At 38.0% G+C, this 20,013-nt stretch overlaps 2 protein-coding genes and 1 non-coding gene across 9 annotated transcripts in view; 1 reads left to right on the plus strand and 2 right to left on the minus strand.

Moving 5' to 3' along the window:
* The window catches only part of LOC126187321 (PWWP domain-containing protein 2B-like), a 224,949-nt gene extending 212,048 nt beyond the window's left edge, over positions 1-12,901 (minus strand). The window contains exon 1 of the mRNA XM_049928333.1: positions 12,691-12,901. Within this exon, the coding sequence (XP_049784290.1) occupies positions 12,691-12,842 (152 nt within the window). The 5' untranslated portion in view covers positions 12,843-12,901. The remainder of the gene's footprint in view (positions 1-12,690) is intronic.
* LOC126187323 (sideroflexin-2) overlaps positions 12,166-20,013 on the plus strand; it is a 182,228-nt gene continuing 174,380 nt past the window's right edge. Inside the window, exon 1 of one of the 7 annotated variants that reach the window (XM_049928340.1) lies at positions 12,166-12,256. Coding sequence is in view for 1 of the 7 variants with exons in the window: in XM_049928334.1 (XP_049784291.1) it covers positions 13,177-13,270 (94 nt within the window). In the remaining 6 variants the exon portion in view is untranslated. The other 6 variants (XM_049928339.1, XM_049928341.1, XM_049928335.1 and 3 more) reach the window with 6 other exon arrangements.
* On the minus strand, positions 16,183-16,257 carry Trnat-cgu (transfer RNA threonine (anticodon CGU)). The gene has a single exon. It is a non-coding gene; the product is annotated as a tRNA-Thr (tRNA).

Consider the following 20,013-nt stretch of genomic DNA (forward strand, 5'->3'; position numbering starts at 1 on the left):
CACAGCAAACTGTGTGGAACAATTTTGCAATCGTTGTTACATTTCAAGCTATACTGTCTGCAGGTCGTGCATCAATTAAAACTGGAAGATTATGGCTGGCATCTCCAATTTTGCATTGCACTGCAGGATGCACTTGAGGATGCACATTTCACCTCCAAGCTGATATTCAGTGACGAAGAAATCTTCCATTTATCTGGAAAGGTTAATTATCACTGTATGAGAGTGTGAGGCACTGAACATTTTCATGAAATTATGGTGCACAAAAGAGATTCGTTGAAGGTTTTCTGTGCAGTATCACAGACAGTGCTGTATGGGCTGTTTTTCTTCTGTGAAAAGACTGACAGATATCTCTTTCCCTGATATGTTGCAGTTGTGGTTGTTTCCACAAGTGACTGCTGATTCTGAGATTTTCATCTTCCTGCAGGATGGGGCACCAACTTATTGAAGCACTGATGTTTGTCGCTACCTAAATGACGAATTTCTGCATCACTGGATTGGGTGTAGTGGTGGAGAAGGTGGTGTGGCACTGTCCCCTTCCCTTCCCTTGCCGCCCCCCCCCCCCCCCCCCCACACACACACCCAGGTCACCTGACTTAATGCCTCGAGACCTTTATCCTTTAGGGGTATATTAAGGCCCACATTTAAATATCCCAACTATCAGGATGTTGCTAGATAAGGTATGGAACGAACTTTACTACCACTTGGACGTTGGTCATGTTAACTAGAAGGACACGCTTAGAAAACTTACAGTGGCGAAAAATGCAAGTTTGGTGTGTTTATGGTTCTATTCCTGCATGAATCATATTTTTACATGTAATACTTTGGAAAAAATAGGAGCTTTGAACACGAATAATTCATTTATAGTGGCTCTGTACTATCTGTGAAAGCCTGCATTGCATAATTCAGAAATTGTAGTTATTTTGATTAATGACTAAAACAGGATGAACTAGCCACTCTTAAAAACATTAAAATAACCAACCCACTAATAGTGCTTCCTTCGTGAGCAATTAACTCCCACAGTTAACTATATATGAGCCATTAAAAATCCATGCAATACCCAAACAAGAAGTAGGTATCAGGTGAGGTTATCACATCTGGAGTGCAGTTTTTGGAGATCATCTTATTGGACCACACATCATATCTGACTGTTTGAATGATGCACTGCCTTTGCACTTTCTGAAAATGTATTGCATGAACCCCTGGAGGACACTCCCCTGCAACAAAATGCCAGTATTTTTTTTAACAGCATGATGGAGCTCCGGTGTACATGGATCACCTTGCCTGAGCATGTCTCACAGGCACCTTCAAGAAGAGTGCAACTGGAAAGCTATTTTCATTTCCTTGATCTACAACTTCCCTTCACGTAACACTCCTGACTTTTTCCTATGGAGGTACATAAAGGCCATCGTGTAGTACTACCTCACATTGGTAGGAACAGTAATGAGCTTACTGAGAACATCTGTATTATGTTTGGTAACTTAAGAACAGAATGTGGAATCTTGCAGAGATAATAAAATGCACTTTGATACTACATTATCTGTAATGGAAATTGTGGTCATGAGTCTGAATATTTATTGTGAAGTATTTTTGTTTCTCAAATCAGTGAAGGCACACAGCTGATTTTTTGATTAAGCTAAGTTTCTCACAAGAAAAGGAAAAAAAATGCCAGCTTCAAAAGCTATGGAAGCTTAATTTCTATCTTCTGGCCATAGATTCCTTCTTGAATAATGTTCAAAATCTTGCTCTCTACAATACCAGCATTCAATAACACTGTAATTCTTATAAGCAATACTTCTACAATTCTCAATGTACAGTTTATTTCTTTTTTAGCTTTTTATCTATTGCTACTCAGTAACTTAATTTTCAACAAACACAAATGATTTACGATTGTCCCAGCCTGCAAAACATCTTTATTATTTTGTTAGAAGCCAAGACTGCTTAATGTGAAATATTATATTTCATGACCAGTTTCGACGGTAACTAGCTATCATGTTCAGATTCTCAGATCTCCCCACAAATAAGCCTTGTCGACATACTGAGAACACCTCTAATTACAATAATATAGTTCCACACGGGTTCGTTAAATTCATGAATGTTGCTAAATAAAATATCCATAGCAGCAATAATAGTACAGGAGCAAAAAAAGGTACATCATTAAAGATGATGCTTCAACATTAATGCTGGAAGTGTCTTCTCACATGGACAACTATACACAGCAGGTTTTTTTGTTGAACCACCAAAAAACTTATTCATTTTTGCACAAAATGTAGTTTAAATAACATTAATGGAAATTCCTGGTTGGAACAATATGTAAAATAAAGAAAAAGGAACCACTCACCTATGGCGCATCAATGCTTGGAGGATAGAAACACATAACGGAAAACAGCATTCACACTAGCTTTTGAATACTAATCCTTTTGCTAACAGTATGCACATTCACACACTTAATCACACATGCATTCAAACACACATTCCCACAGTCAAAGCAAGGCTAGTGAGTATTGAAAGCTAGTGTGAATGCTGTTTTCCGTTACAAGTTTCTTAGCCCCACACACCGATTCACTATACGTGAGTGCTTGCCTTTCCTTATTAAATGTAGTTTACAAGAACACTCTTTGAATAAATTAGATGATACAGAAATGAGAGGATTATGTGTGTAATTTTTTTCCCCCGAATTCAGAAAACAAATGAAAGAAAAAAGATCATGTGAAGCACGTTCCTTTTAAGTAATGTTCTAATAGGAATGGAACAGATTTACCACTTTGGACTGTAACTAATGCAAATCCTTTTGAGACATTGCCTATGACCACATGCCCCTCCTATCCACATCCTCAGCTGAGGATGACATGGCAGTTGGATGATCCCGATGGTCCACTTGTGGCCTGAAGACGGAGTGTGCTTTGCTTGCCTAACAAGTAAGCACAATCACACAGAGCTAATTACTGAAAGAGTAATAAGGAGATCTAACAAAGAATCACATTATTTGAAATAGATTACTAAAGGTTGCATAACAGGCTAAAGTCAAAACTTTTCAACAATCCTAGAACATACAAAACTTTCCTATCAGAAAACTTGAAGGCAAACAGCTGATTTTTTGATTAAGCTAAGTTTCTCACAAGAAAAGAAAAAAACGTCACCTTCAAAAGCAAGCTGTGGAAGCTTAATTTCAATCTTCTGGCCATAGATTCCTTCTTGAATAATAAATGTTAGAAACTGATCGCAAGAAAGACAAGAAATTTGGTTGTGATCAAAAAATTTGTAGTGGGAACAGTAAAAGTACTAGGACAACAACAAAGAAGAGAAAGACACGGGAACATGGGATGATGAAATGATAAAGCATAGACTGACAGTGTAGATGAAATGGTTTTTCCATAAAGAAAAACAGAGATAAACACATTCATAGAGAGCAGGAAAGAGGATGAGAGTGAAAAGTACAACAAGGCAATGTGGCAGACAATACATACTGAATTCAAGAAGAACAGTACTAAGAACTTACAAAATATCTGGATATGAGGTGACTGAGTTCAAATCAATTAACCATCACTTTAGAGATTTCACAGGCAGACCAGATACTAACAACAGAACCCACTGCGGGTTGCAAGGCAAATATTATAAAGCTTATACACTGTGAGAAATCAACGGAACAAATACATTTACACAGCAACAAGAGGAAAAACCCCACACAAAATCTCATAGAATGCAACAAGTAGAGCAATATACTGCAAAACTAAAAAACAAGTCACCACGCGAAGATAATACATTAAACACCACTCAGAAACACAAAGTGTCTAGTGACATTTCACCGACAGCACTATCAATTTTGTTTTTAAAAATAGCCATGTTCTTCTTCTTTTTTTCCTTTTTTCTTTTACTTTCTTTTTTTAAATATTTTGTTTTGTTTCCAATCTATTGTTATTGTAGTGATAGATGATAAGATGATCATTATGATTTCCACAATGTTTGATTTACAGGAGCAACAATCCAATGTGAAATTTGTATGAAAGTGGACTAAACACTTATGAAAAATCTTAACTTTAAAAGCAAGTTTGTGGAGATGATGCCTTTGGTTAAATGCTACGTAACGAATGGTTGTAAAGAGGTATACTGTCATCAACCTGAAGGTTGTTTTGAACAAAACTGCCCTTTATTAGTCACGGTCCTATTGGAGGTGGTCTGCCATTTCTTCTGCTCTTTGATGTGACTTTATGCATTTATAGGGAACACAAGATGCTAAACATGGCACTCTTCACAATAACAAACATAGCCAGAGCTGCAAGAAGTGATAAGCAACAGATTTTAATCTTATGGCAGACAGGGGATCAAACTACAGATCTACGGGTATACAGTGTGTCTTCAAATGAGTCACTATGATGACACTGACTTACAAAAGGTCATCGATCAACTGACAATGACCCTCAATTTGGGAAGACCTTTAACCTCAGCTGGTGGTGCTCACAGCTAGAAAATTGAGGATCTAGTGAATGTTAGCAGACAAAGTGACAAACAGCTTGCTGAAGAGGTCGGAAGCGCAGCTGGTTTGTGTCAGCAGATGTTAACCAAAAGTTAAACAGGTTTTTGTTAACTAAAAGTTAAACATCTTTTGTGATACAGACAAGTTTGTTCCTTATTTGATCACTCACAAGCAGAAGGCAAATTATGCAAAAATTTTGTGACAAATTTCTTGAATAAGCTGATCATGCTGAAACATTCGAGCAAAGGATCATACGAGAAGCTGAACATTGAGTAATCATCATAGTGGGTTGGTAACACACCTCTGTTTACAAAAAGTATGACAGGCTCAATCCAATGCTAAAGTGATGCTCGCAGTTTTTTCAGCACCAACTGAATTATGTATTTTGAATTTTTATGTCAAAATCAAATTATCATGATTTAAATAACTATACATTGCTGCCATGTTTCACTATTTACACCATGAGTGGTACATTTGTAGGCTTTCTAAAAACACTGATAAAGAAGAATGAAATTAAATCAAATTGCATGCACTTTTAAGGATGGACAAAAGTTAAAAAAAAAAAAAAAAAAAAAAAAATAACCTAGATTTCTGGTAAGTTTCAGCATTCTTATGCATCAATCTTTAACATTTACAGTTATTTCTTCTTCCAGATGTCTCCCACATTGGGAGGAGAAGCATTTCCTCTTTTATCTCCTATTGAAAAACAGCGAAAACTTCACTTACTGCCATCTCGGATTTACTATATGTTTGGAAAAGAGTTAACCATAAGTTTCATATAGCTCCATGTCCTGACATTAATTTTGAACGATTCCTGTCATATCTGCCATAATTTACAAAGCATTATGCCCTCTTCGGACGTCCCTAGGAAGTGCAAAATGCATTCACACACCTGTTCACTGTGACTGCCACAATGACAACAGTTCTACTTATTGCCCACCTTTGCAGAAGTTAGACGACAGTGTTATATTACACTGTGTTCATAGCATTGTAACAGTCAGTTGTAAGAACTAACAGAAACGAATGTTCATAGCCCACTCTGAGAATTGACATCAGGATTTGTCCATAAATCCATATACAGGGTCGCCCCAATCTTTAGGGTCAAAATTAGCTGTTGTTTGTATTGTGTATAAATCAAGCTTCTGCAATTTAATAGGAGACATTTACATCCTCCTGCATGTTACTTGTATTTATGAAAGTTAAAGTATAAAAAAAGGTCATCATAAAAGTATTCAAAACAGGCTTATACCATTTTACTCAAAGTTACCACTATTCTCTGTAAGAGTGTCATACTCTCCCATGTTTTTTGTACTCTGCCCTAATACCCTTTTGTCCAAAGAAGAGTGAGTCACAGAGACAGCAGAAGGTGTTAAATTGAGTATTTTGAGATAAGGAACAAATGTTTGACAGTTATTTCTTGATGTGTTTGGAAGCCTTAAATGACCACTACATCTGAGCCATGTGCTGTCAGCTGCTCATGTTTTATAACAAACAAATGCAGGGCACTTTGACATTGGTAGCAGTACCTTGAAAAACAATATACAATTGTCTGGGATGCTCCCATGTTGTACACTACCATTTTTTTACAGTTCATGAAGATCTCTGACAATGGAACATGGGGCTGGGTAGAAACTTTAAATAAACCACGCTGTTCAAGACGAGAGTTTATTAACATACTTTACAGAAAACTGTTTCTGACTCAAGTAGGCTTGTGCAATGGAAAATGAGGTTACATCAGGGATGTGGTGTACAAAACCCCATTGGAAACTAAAGCTTAAATGGTTGGTAGGATACAAGTGGCTTCTCTCATTGCGGGGCAAACAGGAATAATTTTTTAGAGCAGTAAAATTTTGAGCAAATGCATTGAGAACTAGTAATGGCCACTTTGAAAAATGGTTACTGTATGATCTTAAGCTGATTCTGTAAGCTGTCATCTTCAATATCAAATAAAATATTCATTTCTGATCTCAAATATTCAGTTTAGGATCATCTAGCATCTGTATAATTTTGACCCTAAAGTTTTGACCCTAAAGTTTTGACGTACCATGCATAGCATTTGGCACACGTCTGATACTTATTTATCAAACAAGATCAATAAATCAGTCCCTTAATAACTTTATTAATATCAAAAGAGATACAATTATTCATTCATCCACATATTGGGTTTTGTTAAATTGTATCACAAAGGAGTTTTGTTGTTGTAGATGATTATAGCCTCAATTCAGACTTCCATAGTACAGCTCTTCATGCTACTAACAACTTTGGCTAATTGAAGCCATTAATCTACTTTGGAAGGGGGGGGGGGGGGCAGGAATTTTGTGCTTCCTCTTGCATCACTCACCTGCTGTTTTTAGTTGTGCACCATTACTTCATTCTAACAAGGAAAGCTCATCACTGCAACCCCCTAAGATTTGGTGGTAAAATGGCCCTATGGATAGCCCATCAAAGACTGAACACACATCAAGCATGAAAACAAGAAGTAGTACTGAACTGTGAAAAAAGAAGCAAAATTGAAACAGTGAACAGTCCAAGCTCAAGATGTGCAACATCGAGTCCCCCCACAAAATTACGACCTTTCTGTCTAGTTTCTGAAATGTCTGTTGTTCTGTGGTTTTGTCAGTTGTCATACTATACACTGGTTATAGAATATGAGTTACGTGCTAAGAATGTATCACCATCATGCTTAAAAGTGATGAACAGTGAGAGCAGGCAGGGTGCCACATAGATTTCTCACAGACATGAAAACAACAGATAAACAACAAATAAATGGGTGTGAACTATGTTATAACAAAGGACTTCAAATGCAAGAGCCATAACATGTGGTATTTGTGTACAACAAAGAGGAGTCATGTATGGCTGGTGTCCCCTTCCTTCCTCCTTGCTCTTGCAAACTGATGTTACACCACAACACAGACACAAATGTGAATGCAGTGAACAGATGCATCTCTCTCTCTCTCTCTCTCTCTCTCTCTCTCTCTCATACAGAAGGCACAAGGACAATTTGAACACAGATTTCCATCTTAGCAGTCTAACACCGTGACCATATACTCACGACGCCATGGCTAACCAAATATGTTCGATGTAGCATGTCTTGAGCTTGGGCCATTCAGTGTTTCGATTTTGCTTCTTTTTTCACAGTTCAGGACACCTTCAACTGTGTTACTTTACTGACTTCAGAGAACATTATCAGCTATCAATATAAAAATGTTAAAGCCTGGTTAATACAAACATAGATATTAGCTGGAAAGTACATCTGAACGTCTTGCTAATCTGATGAATTGTGTGTGACTAATAAGGTACTTCTCTTCATAAATTTTTAATACCTGGGGTTTTTCAATTACCTCCCAGCTACTTTTGGGAAATACTGAACTTGTGGGTACTGCTGGTCTGCTTTGACACATGATATCTTCAGAATGGCAGGCATAACCAACTAATTGAATTCCAATATGCATAAAATATGAGCCCTAAATGCAAGTGTCCACCAGCAAGTAACTTCTGCAAGCACTTGTTGAGGTATTTACATTTAAAAACACTTTTTACAAGTTTACTTCTGCGAGTTGCTTGGGCAAGTTAATTTCAGCAACTTCCTGCAAGTACTTGCAAAAGTTTTTCCACTAGCGACTGGCAAGAGGAAGTTTACTGTGTGATTCAAAAAACCAAAGCAGTTGTCACCAATGTTGCATTATTATTATTATTATTATTATTATTATTATTATTATTATTAGCATTGCTGAAATAAAATCATGACGAAAACAAAAGAAATGTTTAGGTGAAGAAATGAATACAGTGGCATAAATATTTATCAAGAAACAATAATGAATTAATTAATATAAGACGACCTTTACTACAAATGTAATGCAGTTGAAAGCAAGATACAAAAATGCAGCAAGAGATAGCCTTTCAATTACTCTTCAGTTTTTGAAAACCTTGTTTATTACATGTGTAATATACTAATGTTCATACTAAGATTTAAAGACACTTCTACTGCCATTCTAGTTTCCCTTCTGCTGAAACAAATTAATCAGTTAATTTTTTTTGCACTTCCTTGGCTGATGGTGATCAAGTATATATGTTTACGGCTTCCCATGGTATATTTGTTTTGGTTCATTTGTTATTGAATCATTTTATTGTATCATTCACCTTTCTGACAATGACATTGTGGTGGCGGTATTGAACACACAAAACTGCTCTAAGTTTGAGAAGAACTCCTGGCATCTGTCAAGTTCAACAAGTATATCTACATCTACACCCATACTTCACAAGCCACTGTACAGTTCAGGGTACCCTGTACCACAACTAGTCGTTTCCTTTCCCATTCCACTTGCAGATAGAGCGGGGGATCTATAAGCCTCCATATGAGCCCTAATTTCTCATAACTTACATTGTGGTGTTCCCTACACGAGATGTATGTTGGTGCCAGTAGGATCGCTCTGTAGTCAGCTTCAAATGCCAGTTCCCTAAATTTTCTCATTAGTGTTCATTGAAATGAGTTTCGTCATCTCTCCAGTTCCCACTTGAGCTCCCAAAGCATACCCATAACACTTGCATGCCAATCAAACCTACTGGTAACAATCTAACAGCTCGCCTCTGAATTGCTTTGATGTCTTCTTTCAATCCAATCTTATGTAGTTCCCAAACACTCGAGCAGTGCTCAAGAATAAGTCGCACTAGTGCCCTATATGGGGTCTCCTTTACAAATGAACTACACTTTCCTAAAATTCTCCCAATAAACCGAAGTTGACCTTTTGCTTTCCCTATCACAATCCTTACATGCTCGTTCCATTTCGTATCGCTTTGCAACATTACACCCAGATATTTAAGCAACATGGCTGTCTCAAGCAGGACACTACCAATGCTGTATCCGAACATTATGGGTTTGTTTTTTCTACTCATCTGTGCAAACTTACATTTTTCTATATTAAGAGCCAGCTGCCATTCATCACTCCAACTAGAAATTTTGTCTAGGTTATCTTGTATCAACCTACAGTCACTTATCTTTGACATATTCCAGTACACCACAGCATCTTCAGCAAACAACCGCCTGTCTGCCAGATCACTTATGTTTACAAAAAATAGCAACGATCACATCACACTTCCCTGGGGCACTCCATGTTACTCCCATCTCCAATGAGCACTTGCTATCCAGGACAAAATACTCAGCTCTATTATTTCTTAGTCTTCAAGCCAGTTACAAATATGGGAGTACGTAATATGCAAGAAACTGTTTTCATTAACCTGTGGAAGCTTCCTTGCTAGGGGACACGTGTTAACACGAACTGTAGTTATTTCTATGACATGACATTGATTGCCCAGGCCAACTCATACGCAAAGTCATTGTTCATCCATTATGGATCGTGGGTCGACGGCTGGCATGAACTTCTAGATGCAATAATTTACCAACAGCAGTATGATTTGTAGAAGTTTATTTTATTTTATGAACTTCTATGTGCTACAAGTTTCGGCATTACATTGATGCCATCTTCAGGCCTCACTCGTCATAGTCATAAAATCGCTATACACGGAATGAGCCATATAACTGGATCCATGAATCAATCGTACTGCAACAGCTCTTGGTGGCCAGGCGACACAGACTCTGTCACCTGGCCACCAAGAGCTGTTGCAGTACGATTGATACACAGATCCAGTGATATGGTTCCTTCCGTGTATAGTGATTTTACGATTATGACGAGTGGGGCCTGAAGATGGCATCAATGTAATGCCGAAACTGGTAGCACATAGAAGTTCATAAAATAAAATAAACTTCTACAAATCATACAGCTGTTGGTAAATTATTGCATCTAGAAGCATACACAAAGTGTTTCCTTCACACCTATCACAGAGCTTACGAGCCACAATGTACAAGTGAAGCTGCCAAAGAGTAAAATAGTGAAGATTCATGAGTGAATTGTAAGCATCCAAGCACAGTATAATTATGTTTTCTGTCTTGCTTGTGAAATCTTGCACTGAATTGATGCATACATCCAAGAACGACTTCCTTATGTTTTGGCTGGTTTAGTATGTGTTTCTGACATGCATACACAGATGTAAGGGAAACTTTTAACAACATTTATACAATAGAAATTAGTTGCATCTAAATAAATGAATAAAAATTTACTTTCCAAAAACTAATGCAGAAACCAACAATGTCAGTGTTCTGCTTTGTCTGTTTGTACACATATGACATCAGACGCCATATCATCATTACGTCAAGGGTCAAAGCTGACATCCAGTGTCAATAGGCTCAACCTCGCTGGTTTTTGCTCCAGAATGTATGGAGTACATTACTTATAATTTTCATGTTCTACTACAATGAAGTATTACAATTAATCATCAAGTAGATTCTGTGTCTGTATGAAAGTTAATGTTCTGAACCCAAAGGCCAGCTTTTCCTCACAGCTGCACATTACTGTGTCATTAAATATGTTTACTGACACTGACCAGCACATTACAACACTCCCAAAAATATTTGTTTCCTGGTTCTGTTTTAGTAAACTATCCGTTTGGTGACAAAAAACAATTGCTACAGCAGGTTTCTCTCACTTGAGGTGAAAAAAGTCTCGCAGAAGTTTCCTTGACCAGCCACCTTTAAGTAACAAATAAAATATTTTCCTTCTCATCCTGTGTGGTAAGTCTCCCGTGACCTGGATTTCTGGATAACTTTCCTGAAATCCACCCCTGTTCTTAGACCTCTACAGTTCTTTTCCTTCACCCCTCTTCCTTCCCTTCAACCCTTCTGCCTGAAGAAGGAGCCACTGACTCAAAAAGCTTGCCTGATTACAACCCTCTTATGTGTGTGTCCTGCCAGCACTTGGCGAGTATATATTTTATCTATTCAATTAAATTATTTTGTCCAAAATAATATTCGTGTTATTCAATTAGGAATGTCTCATTTGTACTGAATAATTCCACAAAGTTCTGTATTACATGTTGCTGCTGTTGTTGCAGTTCTCCATACTACTCTATCCTGTCTGAGCCACTTCATTGCCAAGTTACTACTAAAACCTGCCTCTCTCTGGATCTACTTACTGAACTTATCTCTTGGTTTCCCTCTACGATTTTTGTCCCACTCACTTCCCTCCAGAACTAAATTGGTCATTTCTTAATATTTCAGGATGTGTCCTACCAGCCGATCCCTCCTTCTAGTAAGGTTACGCCACACATTTCTTACACAACCAACTGCAATCTGGATCAAAATTCAATATTTTTTTCATGTCCAAATAAAAAAATAAAACTTGATGGGAAATAGGCCTATCTGGCATAAAGATAGAGCAGAGATATGTCCAGGGTATGGTACTAATATTCGAAATAAATGGATGGGAGTCTAGGGTTTGGCATACCAAAGGTCACAAGACCCGTCAAACGTATGCTGTAAATATTAGACAGACAGTAAGTTGATGAGTCTCATTTTTTCTTTAATTTATTATCCAAAGCTGTGATGAAAGAATCCACCACATACTAACCTACTTTCAGTTGAACTAAAACTCATTTGTGTGGCAAATTTCAATCCTACAAGCTATTGAGCCTTGGAAGGTGTGTGTGTGTGTGTGTGTGTGTGTGTGTGTGTGTGTGTGTGACGAAACACTCCTCCCCAGTAACTAGTGATATAACTTAACTATGTTATATCACTCGTTTCTAAGGACAACAATCTGATTATGCACGTGAGCTAAGGAAATAAGATGATGCTATTCCCCGGAGGCATTACATAAGAGACCTCAACAAATTAACATCTTACATATCTCCCAAACAAAGCCAATTATTAATTTCGAAGAGAAGTTTCTTGCTCAAGTAAGTTTCAACTGAACAAAAAATTCGGAATCAGTGTTCCATTTGACTTTCTTCACTATTATACAGCACTCTCTGGCTTCGATGGTAGAGTAAAATAACAAAATTTTTATGAAATTTTCGGTACACGTATCGCACAGTAAAAGGTAGGGATTACATGCGACACGGCTGTCCATTGCCAGGGTAAATATTTTAATACATAACGCACATATGCTAATAGTGCTGTTGAAAACACAAACAATAAGAATGGGACAAATGCGACTATTCGACCGCAGTTTCCTGTACCTAGCATGTATGAAACGTTATAAGAGAGCCTCCAAATTATTTCTAGCGAAGAGCATCATGTATTTATGTTTAATTAAAACCAGGAACATTATTCCAATACTATGCAGTGTTGGCACGCTACGACTAGAGCTATAAACCAATCGTACACTTACTTTTTCGTTGAATCCAGCAATACGCCTTGATATAACTTAGTTTCATAAACGAAGGAAACTACTAGTATGTCTTGCAGAGCTTCCTCAACATTCACTAATATTTTTGAATTTTTCAATATTTTCGACAGTGAAATGGTTTCTGTGTCCGCCATATTGAATAGTAGAATTATTACCCAGCTGTCTTGGACGCATTTCGTCCCGCGAGGATGGAAGTTCGTTTCTGAGCATGCGCAGTGTGCGTTATACAAGCGTTAATAGTTAATACACTGTAAGGGAGGTGTGTGCTATCGATAGATAGGTATTTTGCATTTCGGTGAGAATTTTATTATAATTCAGCAATAGATTTCAGATTGCCCCTTATTTTTTACCTCCGTGGAAATAATTACGAAAATTTGAAAGGCTGTATTTCGTCGTACTTGGATAGGAGTGAAAGCAGCAAATGTCAACTGGAAAAGTGCGCCTGGTGGTTCTGAAAAAACAAAAAAAATGAGCCTAATATCTAGAACTGCCATTCATTGGCAGTATTGTTCAGGAGTAGTTGGAATTGTCCGTCGTAAATTTCAAAGACTGAGATATATCTGTTCGTATAGGCTTGTTCCAGTGTTATTTATCATTGTCTCCATGTATGCAACAAACGAGCCGCACAGTATATTTCAAAGCATTTATATAAACGAAATATTGAATCTTTAAATAACCATAGTACTAATATTCAGCAAGGTGACAACAGCTAACTAACTTTTTGCACACCCCCCCCCCCCCTCCGCCCCCTCGTTTGGGTAGTAAGACGCTAACAACACGGAGACGAGTATAAAAACCTCCTTGTTGTTGCTATTTACTGGTTAGTTAGTTAGATATAGAAAAGTAGATTCTTAGACAGTTGTCATCACAAGCACAAGAAACCTCAGCAGTGAAGGACTGATCTTCATTTCGTGTTCTGTAAACAGTATTTAACATTAACTAGATTTAGACCATATCTAATTTATTTATTTCATGTCTTGTACAAAATCATATACGCTTTAATGTGTCACTAATTTTTGTATACCTTAATTGCTTGCTTTCGAACATTGCCTTGAACTCTCTCTTGAATAATGACGAATGTGGACGAAGTCATGACTTGCCACGCAGTATAAGTACACTTCTTGTATAACATGTAATCTAGAAGACCAAATAAATAATTTAATCCAACATAAAAAATCTGCTTTGTATACATTAATTTAAATACTTCTTAAAAAGCTTGCTGTGTAGGCATTACTGTATCCTGAAGAAGCCTGTAACAAAGCTTCTAGCACATAAAATGTGCACTTCTGAAACTATCACTATGTAGAATATACAACAGAACATCTCTAACCTGATAGTAACCGCAAATTTAGATTGTTAGTGATATATATATATATATATATATATATATATATATATATATATATATATATATATATATATATGAACCTGTTAAGAGAAGGAAACATCTTTCTGAATGAAAATTTATGAGAGTGAAAAAAATATTATGGTTTTGAATACAGTTGTGTGTTACTCCATAGGTTTAGTTCCATTCATAAAGCTATCTTCTTAGGTTTTTAATGTGCAAATGCACTTTGCTTAGGTATGGTTAAGGTATTGACCCTACAGTTCTTCCCATACTGTTGGAGCATTTTGAAATGCTTAAGACATTGTACCATTTATTTAATGTACCATTAGGAGTATAATGTGTGCTTCAGCTGTTATCCTTTAATGTGTGTGTGAATTTTGTTCATGGACTGCTTCTAATCGTTGATCACTGCTGCAGACAATGCTGTAATACAGATCCAGATTCAGATAATTGAAAAAGTCATTTACTCTCCCATTTTTATTTACGTACTCATTTTACACCCAACACATGAGTCACCCTGTTGCATGGGACCGACAACCTCGCTGTTTGGTCCCCTTCCCCAAATCTACTGCCTGTTACATGGGTCATGTATTTTGATAGTACTATCTACATTTACTCTCAAACAGTTATCTAAAGAAGGAACAGAAGAAGACCATTACAAAGCCAATGTTATATATATAGACACACACACACACACACACACCGAAATATTAAATAATATATTTGGCTGTAATAGTAAGACAAAGGAAAAATGATTTTACTTAATAACTATATACAGGCTATGTGGACCCAAGTTGGGACGAATTATTAAATCTCAAATCACAAAAGACAGCTAAAATGTCATAGCGCACACAGATCTTTTTTATTGCCGTGTACTTTTCTATGTGTACTGCCTGTGCAGAAATTAATTTTTAGTTAATGTACAGCTGGTTGCTGTGAGATGCTAATATTGGCCATCATTTGTAACTGTTTTTGATCTTGTATAACACAATAAATAAATTCAGCATTGCTCTTTTAAAGTTATAATTTGGTTCCTCAGAGTGCAAAGGTCCCCATACGACAATTTCATTTCTCCCACGTCCTGTTTAAAATTTTGCTTTCATCATTTATGCAGTACATTTTGATTTCTTTTACCTCGTGGGCAGAGGTTAGTTTTGTTGTTGGCCATTCATCTAATGTTCATTTGCATTACATTAGATGATAATATCGTTACATTATATCGGTTAATTGTTTCATTGTGTTGTAGGATAAAATGTACAAAATCTAGAAGAGTATGCACATTTTAGTCCTATTTCTGATTTCGTTTCCTTATTCTGTGGACATCATTAATATTTAACTTTGAGAAGCAATGTATTTTATATAAATGTTGCTGTAGAATCATGTTTATTTTAATTTTATGACACCCTCAGCGGTGTAGAAGCTATGGGAGGGGTGTAGCCCAGACGGTACAGGAAAAAGTAGGGACACGGTACCACGTCACAAGTATTGTGAAGCCAAGTGCTAGCCTTAGCCAGGTGACAGAGGACAGAGAGAATTTGTGCAAAGTTTTTCGCAAAGAAGATCAGGTTATTATAGTCGGTGCAAAGGTGAACAGCATTGGGGTGATCTTGATGAAATAGGAGTAGCAACTTTGCTCACAAATGAGTTTGTGGAGGTCCTGCAGAGCCATGACCAGCCCTGGGTAAACATTGCTGTGAGCTGCATAAACACTGAGTTGAGCAGGCTGCTGTTGACCAAAACAAAATCTCATACGAGTGCAGTGCCAGATGCTACAATTGGGAGATGGGAACATACTAGACATGTATGGGCTACACTTGAATAGGAGAGGGAAAAATAGGTTTCTGAGCTTCTTGCAGATGTGTGTGTATGGGGGGGGGGGGGGGGGGGAGCGGCGGCACCATCACACATACCAACAAGATCTCTGGTTACTGGTGTCAGTGGCACCATTTTTAGGTTAGAACCAAGATTCAGGCACCCTGTTTCAAAAGGAGTGAAAATAACAGAAGAGCCTCATAAAATGCTTAATAATGCACAGAAAAGTACAGTTAGCTTAGATGATAATTAAATCAAGACCCTAAGCTGTTGACAGGCGTTGATATACATCAACGGGGACAGTTGGAAATGTGTGCCCCGGCCGGGACTCGAACCCGGGATCTCCTGCTTACGTGGCAGACACTCTATCCATCTGAGCCACCGAAGGCACAGAGGGTAGTGTGACTGCAGGGATTTATCCCTTGTACGCTCCCCATGAGACCCACATTCCCAACTTAATATCCACACGCTACATTCGTAGTGCCCCTGCCCATTACACACATTCGTAGTGCCCCTGCCCATTACACTCACTACTCACAGCAGACAATCTTACCGTGTCCCATAAGAGTTCGGGCAATGCGTGTGCATCCAGCACAGAAGGAGGAGGTCACTGGCCGGTTAGCCTAACTATATGAAGATGATATCTGTTCTCTCGGACATGTCCGAAGGAACAGATTCCATCCTCACATAAGGCTTGCTTATTTCATCCATATATTAGGGGATTGAGAGGTAAGGTAGAAGAGCTTCTTGTGTGGAAAATTTAGAGAGCTCTGGAAAGGAAAGATTGACCTCCTGTGCCAATGTAAGCAACACATAACCACAGGGCTGGATAAGTTATGTATAAAATATTACACTGTTGCAGCTTACTCATGCGGAAGTGACATGGGAAAAGGAGGATTTGTTTCATACATTAAGACGGAACACAAGTTCAAAAACGTTGAGACAAGTAGATTTTGTAGTGATCAGCACATAGTAGTTTGCATTTGTGAATTAATGGTGAAAAATAGGTCACTTTTAATTGTAATTGAACACCACTGGGAAATTTTGAAATATTTGTGAGGAATCTTCATTCCTCACTATGCTGTCTGTCAGACATGAGGAGTTAATAGTCTGTAGTGACTTCATTGTAGATTTCCTAAGGGATTCTGATTGGAAAAATTACCTGGATGCCTTATTTGGACTCTAGAATTTGATCTCGGTAATTAAATTTCCAACACCTGTGGATGAAGGCAGTAGGATCGTAATTGATAATGTTTTCTATGAAGAAGCTAAAAGGAAGAACTCGGTAACAAATGCTCTTTTGGATCATGATGCACAGTTAGGATAAATGACATAGCGCCTTACAGTACGGATACTCCTCAGCGGAAATCAGTTTGCGACTCTAGGACAAAGGTTTTAAGAATAGTTTACCAGAATTAGCATGGGATGTAATTTATGATGAACCCAATGCTAACACAAAATGTAATCTATTCCATGATAAATTCATATCATTTGAAAATATCTTTCTGCTTAAGCTAATCAGAAAGGACACTAAACAGCTGTGTAAAAAACCATGGATCAGTAGAGGGATTCAAGCATCTTGTGAAAGGAAAAGGGATATGTATCATTTGGCAAGAACAAGTAGGGGTCCTGCAATAGCTGCACAGTACAAAACAGTACTGAGAAAGGTTATTAAAAAATCAATGAACATGCACATTATGTCAAAAATCAGTACTTCCAACAACGGACAGAAGGCTATATAGTGTGCAGCGAAACAAACGACAAGACAACCAGCCACAGAAGAAGACGTAACATTTGAACTGAATGAGTTGATGAGTTGCAGATAGCAAATGTGTTTAACAATCAAAATAACTTGTTTTTGTAACTTGTAAGCAGACTTTCTTGAGGCAGTTTTTTCAGTATTTTTATGACTCTCTCCAGTTGGTCAAAAAGTCCAACACAGCTCATGCTGCTCTGCTGTGTATATTTTCAGTACCCCCTGTTAGTACCATTTCATATGGGTCCCACACAGTTTAGCAATGTTCTAAAATGGGACACACAAGAGGCAATCTCCTTTGTAGATTGGTTGCATTTATGATTAACCTACCAACAACCCGAAGTCTGACACATTTATTTTTAGTCGTGTTTGGTATGGATCGTGCACACTTGTGCAATATTTGAGGATGGGTTGCACAAGAGTTTTGTAAGCAAACACTGCATAGAGTATGGTAGTAGGCCCATCTAGCTGGGGTGGCAGTCTGACTTGTAGCATAGTCGAAGGTCAAGGTTAGGTTGGAAAGTAATAATTTGGTTGTCAGTTGAGTTGGCAAAGGCATTGAATGTATAAGCGTAATAAAGTTTGTAGTAACATGTGGATCTGTAGCATAGTCTGATGTCCACATTCGCACCACTTTCAATGCACTTTCCCATATACAACACACTTATCATTGAAAAATCCAAAACCACAAAATAAATTCAGAATACCTCTATTAGTTAACGGTCAAGCTTCAGATGAGTATTTTGATGCATCTTATGAACATATATTGCACATAAATAACAAAAAAAACCAAGTAGATCCACTTTTACCCAATCTCCATACTAGACTAATTGCAATTTCGTCAACTGCAAATAAGGGCCTCGTGTTTCTGCAGATTGACGTATTCAGAACATTTCTCAACAAGAAATATTTCATGCTGTTCATAAACGTCTTCAGAAAAGAGGTTGGCACCTCATCATAGCCCTTCTGTTTTCCTGATTTCTCGCTGTTTTGTGAGGTATATTGTGGCATCGTTGTGGGTGCTACTTTTTTTTTAGCAGCTTCTTTGCATTAGTTGCAAAATAGTCACTTATGTGTGCCCTTTCTGGTTTCTATTTTATGACATCTCATATTACTTTATTTTTGTTCTCTGCATCATACACTGATGAGCCAAAACATTATGACCACCTGCTTAATAGCTTGTTTGTCCATCTTTGGAACAAAATACAGCACTGATTCCATGTTTCAGGTACCCAACAGTTTGTTGGTGGGTTTTGGAGGTATGTGGCATTAGATGTCTGCACACAGGTCACGTAACTTCTGTACATAATGGGCCGCTGATTTGCATATGTGGTGATGGTGCCTGATAGTGACCCAAATGGGTCATATAAGATTTACATCAGGCAGGTCTGTTTGCCAAGAATCGAGGCGAGTTCACGATAATGTTCCTTCAAACACTGTAACATGGTTCTGGCTCCAAGATGTTGATAGTTTCCCTGCTGAAAGACGACATCGCCCTTGGGGAAGACATCAAGCATGAAGCACTGCAGGTGGTTTGCATCTGGCTTCGATTATAACCACAGATCGCATACAAGTGCAGGAAAATGTCTCCCATTGCGTAACACTGCTCCCACCAGCCCGCATCAGTGGCATGCTGCATGTTTTGAGCTGCCGTTCACCTTGATGATGGCGTTTGTGGAGACAGCCATCAACCTAGTGTTGCAAAAATGTAATTCATCTGAAGAGCCGACATTGATTGACAGTCGAATCCTGATGATCCCATACACATTGTGATCATAAATGATGGTGTTGGGGGGTCAACATATGAGCACGTAGGGGTGGTCTGCTATGGAGTTCCATGTTCAACAATGTACAATGAATGGGTGCTCTGAAACATTTGTGTGTCCACCAGCAATGTACTCTTTTGGCAGAGATGCCACAGGTCACCTTCTATCCTAGTTTACCAAGTAGAGGAGCCTCCGAAGTCCACATTCTGTGATGAGTCGTGGACTCCAACCATTTAGCACCTAGTGGTAGTTTTACAGTCCTTCTACATCATTCCATAGATGCTCCCAACAGTAGCATTCAACCAGCTTCACTGTTTTCGAGATACTCGTTTACAGGCTCTGCCAAATGATAATCTGTCATTTGTCAAAGTCACTTATCTCAATGGATTTCCCCCTTTTCAGCCCATATCTTCCCTCATCTGTGTCTGGTCTGGTTACATAGTTTTGTTACTGCGTTACATGCCCGCAAAGCCACCGGGCAGTGCCCAATGTCATGGTGGGCAGCAGTCATAATGTTTTGGCTTCTCACTGTACATTATTTTGCCATTACACATTTTTTAAGGAAGCTGTGGATTCCTGAATGTTTATATGTAACTGTTTTAATAATTAGGAACTCAGAATTA

This window comes from Schistocerca cancellata, chromosome 5 (genome assembly GCF_023864275.1).
Source record: "Schistocerca cancellata isolate TAMUIC-IGC-003103 chromosome 5, iqSchCanc2.1, whole genome shotgun sequence".
Taxonomy (NCBI): domain Eukaryota; kingdom Metazoa; phylum Arthropoda; class Insecta; order Orthoptera; family Acrididae; genus Schistocerca; species Schistocerca cancellata.